Source organism: Mangifera indica, chromosome 3, assembly GCF_011075055.1.
Source record: "Mangifera indica cultivar Alphonso chromosome 3, CATAS_Mindica_2.1, whole genome shotgun sequence".
Taxonomy (NCBI): Eukaryota; Viridiplantae; Streptophyta; class Magnoliopsida; order Sapindales; family Anacardiaceae; genus Mangifera; species Mangifera indica.
In genome coordinates this window covers 11,686,712-11,694,739 of record NC_058139.1, presented here as the reverse complement: position 1 = coordinate 11,694,739, position 8,028 = coordinate 11,686,712, and the positions used below count along the sequence as shown (strand labels likewise).

Here is an 8,028-nt window from a genome sequence, read left to right as displayed (position 1 = left end):
TCACAACAGGATTTAATTTTCTCTTTCTCAGAAATTAACCACCATGGCTTTCGATCATCGTCAAAGAATACTCCAATCAAAGAATGTATGCGTGATAGGTGCGGGACCGTCGGGGCTGGTGGCGGCGAGAGAGCTGAGAAAAGAGGGTCACAGCGTGGTGGTTTTGGAGCAAAACCACGACGTTGGTGGGCAATGGTTATACGATCCTAACATTGAGAACGCGGAGCCATTAGGAAGGAACAAATTTCTCAAGGTTCACAGCAGTGTTTACGAATCTTTGAGGCTAGTATCGCCGAGAGAGATCATGGGGTACACTGACTTCCCATTTGTGGTTAAAAAAGGAAGAGACGTGAGGAGATTTCCAGGGCACAGGGAGCTATGGCTGTATCTAAATGACTTCTGTGAGTGGTTTGGGTTGAGGGAGATGATTAGGTTTAACACTAGGGTTGAGTATGTGGGAATGTTGGATGATGGAGAGTTGGGTAAGGATCTGAAATGGGTTGTGAAATCCAAAGAGAAGAAGAATGGTGATGAGAAAGTTGTGGAAGACGTTTTTGATGCAGTGGTTGTAGCTACTGGCCATTATTCTCATCCGAGGTTGCCTTCCATTAACGGTACGTAATTTAATACATTCACCATGATGGATAAAGTAGTGTTATATATATAAATAACATACACAAATATTGATATATCATTATATAATTAAATATTGTATAAAACTAACGTTATATATACAAATGATGAACACAAATTTATATAAATGATAAACACAAATTTGTATATAAAAAATTACTTGTTATTATGTGATTGAGTATTATTTTATCTTTATTTTAGAATCATTCAATCATATAGTAATATATTGATGGTTACACACAAGTTTGTGTTCATTATTTATATATATAATTTTATTAATATGTAAATTAATCTTGCATAAATTATCTTTCATTTATGAGAATTATGTCTAGGAATGGATACATGGAAAAGGAAGCAACTTCATAGTCACATTTATAGAGTTCCCGAGCCATTTTTTAACGAGGTAAAATAAAATTTTTCTTTATCTTTCTCTAAGATTTCTTAAGAGTAGATTCGATCTAAGTCTGAATCTCCAATTGACTAAAGCTTGAATTGCATTAATTAAGGTGGGTTGGCATATAAGATTAATTTAATTATGCAGATTGTGGTAGTCATTGGGAATTCATTAAGTGGACAAGACATATCAATGGAGGTTGCAGGAGTGGCAAAAGAAGTTCATCTTAGTGCAAAATCCCTTGATATTTCTGAGGGTTTATCTAAAGTTCTAGCTAAACATAAGAACTTGCATCTTCATCCAGTGGTAATTATTAATTAATGCTCTTGCTAGCTGGTTTTATAATGACTAATTAATCTTATGTGGCATAATTATGCTGTTGATTGATTATTGCAGATAGACTCACTTAGAGAAGATGGACGTGTCACATTTGTCGACGGCTCTTCGGTCATTGCAGATACTATCATATACTGCACAGGGTAATTAAGGATAAATTAATCTATAATCACATTATGATGTTTATTTGAGTATTTAATTAGATATTTAAAACTGTGTATTTGTTTATAAACTTTATATTAAGGGTGTGTTTGATTTAGATAATTTTTTATTACTATATAGAATAAAAATTAATAAATATAAATAATTATTGTGTTTAAATGAACTAATTAAATAATATAATATATTATTTTACTTAAATATTATTGGTATTTTTTTTTTATAATAATTGTTACATTAATGAAAATTGAGAGTGTTTATAGAGATACTAATTAAAATAGCCTCATTTTTTCTCTTATACCGATATGTAGTTTTTTTTTTCCCTATTATATATATATATTTAAAAACATAAAATATCTAAAATATCCGTAAGTTTTTTAGCCACCTAGCCAAGTTATTGGGTTGTATGATGTTCATAAGAAGTTCATAAACAACTTGATTTGTTCATAGAGTTTAAGATCCAGATTAGTGAGATACTATTTTTTAAATTCATGCACACTTGACCGGTCGGCCAACTCCAAATCCAAAAATTTTCTCTTTTTTAGAGGTAAAATCAAATTAAAAAGTGATTGTATTTGTATAATAAAAAAAAGTGGTTGTATATATATAAAAAACAAAAAAAATAACTATTTTAATTAATATCTCGTATTTGTGTGTTAAAAAATTAAAAAATTATAATAAAATTTATATAAGTTATATTATATATCATATCATAATTAATAATAAAAAATTATTTAATAAATTAAATAAAATAAAATCAATAATAAAATATAAGTTATCAGAATATTTTTTAATTACTCTTGGACCCATCACTCCTATATGAGGCAAAAAAAAAAAAAGCACTTTTGACTGATTGATTAAATTATTTAGTATGACAATACAAAATAATTAATAAAAATATATAATTTATGAAAGTATGTTGTAGGTATTCTTACGCTTTCCCATTCCTTGACACGAAAGGAATAGTAGTTGTGGATGATGACAGAGTGGGACCTTTGTATGAGCATACTTTCCCTCCTTCTCTTGCTCCCTCTCTCTCTTTTGTTGGCATTCCTCGAAAGGTAAATTAATCTTTACATGGAGATAACAATGGATAATCTCCTTGATGATTTTTGATTAATATGTGGATTATGAGAAATTATTTCTACAAATAACAGTTAATAGGGCTCCCTTTCTTTGAGTCACAAGCACAATGGATAGCTCAGCTTCTGTCTGGGAAAAAAACTTTGCCATCATGGGATGACATGATGCTCTCTGTCAAGGAATTTTATCACTCAAAGGATCTCGCTGGCATTCCCAAACATTGCACTCACGACATCGCTAATTTTGAGGTTACCTTAATTAATCAATTATCTGTTTTAACTTATGATCTGACTTCTATATATATATATATATATATATATATATATATATATATATATATATATATATATATATATATATATATATATAAGTATATGGTTTTGCCTTTGTTTCAGTATTGTGATAAATATGCAGACAATATCGGTTTCCCTCACTTAGAAGAATGGAGAAAAGGGCTTTGCATATCAGCCTTGGTAAACGCCGAGGCAAATCTCGACACATTTAGAGATAGTTGGGATGATGATCATCAACTGCTTCAGGAAGCTCTTCAAAGTCCTCATTTTACTCAACTTAATTCAGCTTGAAATCTCTGCCCATTTATTTATTTATTTATGTATTTTTAGGTATACTAAGTATTTGTATAAGTTATAGAATCGCTGAGCTCTTTTGTTTTTAGTGTGAACAGAATTCGAGGGAATTGAACAAAGATGGCCAACTCTTTTAAAAAATAACCCTTTATAACCAATAAATTGTGAACTAACAAAAATACCCCATAACCCAATTTTGGCCAAAAAAAGTTCAGTCGATTCGACTTTCCAATCATGAAAAAATCATTTCATCAAACATTTAGTCTATTTCTAATGAAAAAGACATAAATGAGTCACCACCAACAATATGATAGCCAACGACAAAAAACCCAAAATACAAGCATCATTTTCATGCGTCATCCACAATAGAGAAGATGTTTTAAAGTTGTTTCTCTACAAAGAATCCATAAAAAAATAGTCATCTTTGATCTACTCTTTCAAATGTCAATTCATTCAAATCAGCTCTTCCAATTCGAATTCAAAACTCATATGTCTATTTTTTGCCAAGACATAAAAGTTTAGCATTAACACAAAAAAGTTTAACGGTTAAGCCAAACTTGGGAAATGAGGGTTGAATTGATATAAATAGAAGCTATTTTTTTTTTTTAAATTTCATGTGGTTGTACTGGAAAGGTTAATTTGGGGGTGCACATGGATATTTTAATTTATAAACTTTTGAGAGTGTAAGTGCTATATTATCATTTATAAACTTTTAAGGGTTTATTGATATTATTTATATTGTCATAAATTTGTTGACAAAAGAGTGAAATTTAGATAAAATTATATTTTTGCCTACTCTTTTAATAATTTCCCATTTGTATTTGGATAAATTGGTAGGTTATCAATGTAAGCCCAAAAATGTATCATACTAATTTTTGCATAATTAATTCCATAAAACATGATTATGTTACGTTGGTCATTCATAAATGAACATCTAATCATGTTCTCTCAACATATTCATGTTCAAATTTGACGTGTATAAGTATTGATAAATCTATTTTCAAAATAATATGTATATAAGTTCATCTATTCACACGTAAAATAATCCTCTCATTAGCCTTCTGATTGATACTAGTGAGCAAGGTGAATAATTCGACTCCACACAACCTAAGATAGTAGCTAGTATAGTTGTAGTCATATCAGATCAACTTGGGCTGGGTAGAAAGGTAGTGTCTTATTGCATGTGAGCTATGCTTGTGCATTGTGCTCCCTAATATTGAGTTGACCACTTAGGTAGGTGTTATCAAAAAGGGAAATATTAAAAAATGGCCAAAATCACTATTTTCAAGCCAAAATGCCCAAAATCACTGTTCCAAAAAAAAAATGCCTATGACTTTTTTTAATACCAAAACTACCCTTCCCCTCATATTTATATAACTCTCCCACTTACTATGGGATTTTAACGTAATTTTAGATAAATATGAGAGGTTTTTGGATATTTTATATTATAAAGGCATTTTGATATTTATTTATTTATTTCAAACTTTTTCTAAAATGTCAAAATTACCCTTCCCTTCATTTATATAACTCCCCTCACTCATTATGGGGGTTAAAATAATTTTAGATAAATATGAGGGGTTTTTGGATATTTTACATTGTAAAGGCATTTTCATTTTTCAATTTTTAGAATTCGAATTTCAGTTCCGTTTTTTCGAATTTCACCATTTTACGATATATCGATTCGTATTTTTCAGATTTCTGAAAGATTTCTGTTTGTTGTCATTCTAGGGTTTTTCAACTTTTACAATTCGAATTTCAGTTCCGTTTTTTCGGATTTCATCGTTTTACGAGATATCGACTCGTATTTTTCAGATTTCCGAAGGATTTTTCGTTTGTTGCCATTCTAGGGTTTTTCAACTTTTAGAATTCGAATTTCAGTTTCGTTTTTTTGGATTTCACCGTTTTACGAGATATCGACTCGTATTTTTCAGATTTCTGAAGGATTTTTCGATTGTTGCCATTCTAGGGTTTTTCAACTTTTAGAATTCGAATTTTAGTTCAGTTTTTTCGAATTTCACCATTTGATGAGATATCGACTCGTATTTTTCAGATTTCAGAAGGATTTTCTGTTTGTTGCCATTATAGGGTTTTTCAACTTTTAGAATTTGAATTTCAGTTCCGTTTTTTCGGATTTCACCGTTTTACGAGATATTGACTCGTATTTTTCAGATTTCTGAAGGATTTTTTTATTGTTGCCATTCTAGGGTTTTTCAACTTTTAGAATTCGAATTTTAATTCAGTTTTTTCGAATTTCACCGTTTGACGAGATATCGACTCGTATTTTTCAGATTTCTGAAGGATTTTTTGTTTGTTGCCATTCTAGGGTTTTTCAACTTTTAGAATTTGAATTCAGTTTCGTTTTTTCAGATTTTACCGTTTTACGAGATATCGACCCATATTTTTCAGATTTCTGAAGGATTTTTCGATTGTTGTCATTCTAGGGTTTTTCAACTTTTAGAATTCGAATTTTAATTCAGTTTTTTCGAATTTCACCGTTTGACGAGATATCGACTCGTATTTTTCAGATTTCTGAAAGATTTTCCGTTTGTTGCCATTCTAGGGTTTTTCAACTTTTAGAATTTGAATTTCAGTTTCGTTTTTTCAGATTTCACCATTTTACGAGATATCGACCCGTATTTTTCAGATTTCTGAAGGATTTTTTTATTGTTGCCATTCTAGGGTTTTTCAACTTTTATAATTCGAATTCAAGTTCAGTTTTTTCGAATTTCAGCGTTTGACGAGATATCGACTCGTATTTTTTAGATTTCCGAAGGATTTTTCGATTGTTGTCATTCTAGGGTTTTTCAACTTTTAGAATTTGAATTTCAGTTCCGTTTTTTCAGATTTCACCGTTTTATGAGATATCGACTCGTATTTTTCAGATTTCCGAAGGATTTTTCGTTTGTTGCCATTCTAGGGTTTTTCAACTTTTAGAATTTGAATTTCAGTTTCGTTTTTTCAGATTTTACCGTTTTATGAGATATCGACCCGTATTTTTCAGATTTCTGAAGGATTTTTCGATTGTTGCCATTCTAAGGTTTTTCAACTTTTAGAATTCGAATTTTAATTCAGTTTTTTCGAATTTCACCATTTGACGAGATATCGACTCGTATTTTTCAGATTTCTGAAAGATTTTCCGTTTGTTGCCATTCTAGGGTTTTTCAACTTTTAGAATTTGAATTTCAGTTTCGTTTTTTCAGATTTTACCGTTTTACGAGATATCGACCCGTATTTTTCAGATTTCTGAAGGATTTTTTTATTGTTGCCATTCTAGGGTTTTTCAACTTTTATAATTCGAATTTAAGTCCAGTTTTTTCGAATTTCAGCGTTTGACGAGATATCGACTCGTATTTTTTAGATTTCCGAAGGATTTTTCGATTGTTGTCATTCTAGGGTTTTTCAACTTTTAGAATTTGAATTTCAGTTCCGTTTTTTTGGATTTCACCGTTTTATGAGATATCGACTCGTATTTTTCAGATTTCTGAAGGATTTTCTGATTGTTTCCATTCTAGGGTATTTCAACTTTTAGAATTCGAATTTTAACTTTTAGATAAGGATTTTATTGTTTTTTCATGACAAAATTATTTAAAAAATGAACTCAAATACGATACACATTCATATGTAACCACAAATAAAGTATATCATATACATATGAAAATACAATAAATATATACATCTAAACATAGAAATAATGATAAATATATATCCGTGAGCTACTCGATACAATGAAAATACAACTGTGTCGCTAATCGTCGACGCATAGAGGTAGACGACTCTCGGGGAAAAACGTAACTCCATGCCAACGCCAAACACTCAAAAAATCGCAACATAAAAATGCCAGTCACCGGAGCCCAACCCCTGCTGAGGGACATCCGACGCTCGATGTAAAGTAAGAGGATCAAATCGTGGAGGCCTCCTAGAAGCTGTCCAAAAAGTCTTCGCCTCTAATAACGCGGGAATAAAGGTCATGTATGGTCGCATGTGCTGCTCCAGAGTCCCTATATTCCCTGAATATGAAACATCTGAATCATACACCGTAATCGACCACTCACGAAAATCTATAACTCCGACGACCCAATATGCGTTCTCGAAGTTTATAGGGATGAAAACCTATAAACAATGAGACATTTTAGTTACAATTCGTTGTCGTTAACCAATTGAATATAATAGAAATATATATAAACTCTACCTGATCGACCATCCCCCATGGTTTGTACAACAATCCCAGGGTGTACGATGCATCAACCATCCTCGTGAAGAGCCCCAAAAACTCAAACTCTCCAATCGGTGTGGTCTGTCAACTCTTCCAGGCCATCTCAATATGACCTCCAAAGAATGTGTGGGCAGTCGTCCAACACTGTGAGATAGTCGACTGGTGATCGTTCTGCTGCCGACGTAATAAAGCCAAAAAGGAGTCCACATGCTAAAATGGTATAAACAAGTTCACGTGTTAGTTAGTAATAAATATATCTAGCTTTTTATGAAATTATATAATATAGACAACTCACATCGTCAGTCAACCACTCGCGCAACTCTACAACAAGCCTCCAGAAGCTGGCCTTCGACTTCAACCCGATGAAGTAGACATCATGTGAGTCGAAAGCCGCAACGCTGGTGTACCACGTAAGGAAAGATTCCTCATGCTTAGAGGCAGAGGATGGAATGGTCGTAGGTTGCCGTTTCGCCCTCCCTTTGAGTGGATTCGTATATGGGGTGCGAACCAGCGGACCCTTCCGGATGATCCGGCCACATGCTGTACAAATCATCTGCATGATCCCAAAAAAAATAATTAAATCCAAAATTCATCCTACGTAACAATTAGCATTAATCGATTTA

General features: G+C 31.9%; 1 protein-coding gene across 1 annotated transcript; it reads left to right on the top strand.

Moving 5' to 3' along the window:
- Positions 1-3,309, top strand: LOC123212166 (flavin-containing monooxygenase FMO GS-OX-like 9). The gene is made up of 7 exons (XM_044631228.1): positions 1-614; positions 966-1,036; positions 1,175-1,333; positions 1,424-1,506; positions 2,448-2,583; positions 2,680-2,853; positions 3,001-3,309. Exons 1-7 carry the CDS (start codon positions 44-46, stop codon positions 3,187-3,189), a joined length of 1,383 nt encoding a protein of 460 aa, XP_044487163.1. The 5' UTR covers positions 1-43; the 3' UTR covers positions 3,190-3,309.
- Positions 3,310-8,028: the final 4,719 nt, after the last annotated feature.

What these genes read in the sequence shown, in the direction of transcription:
- LOC123212166 (XM_044631228.1), top strand. Translation starts at nt 44, where the DNA reads ATGGCTTTCGATCATCGTCAAAGAATACTCCAATCAAAGAATGTATGC. An exon ending in CCGAGCCATTTTTTAACGAG is followed by an intron (nt 1,037 to 1,174) that starts GTAAAATAAAAT and finishes TTAATTATGCAG; the next exon opens with ATTGTGGTAGTCATTGGGAA. An exon ending in ACTTGCATCTTCATCCAGTG is followed by an intron (nt 1,334 to 1,423) that starts GTAATTATTAAT and finishes TGATTATTGCAG; the next exon opens with ATAGACTCACTTAGAGAAGA.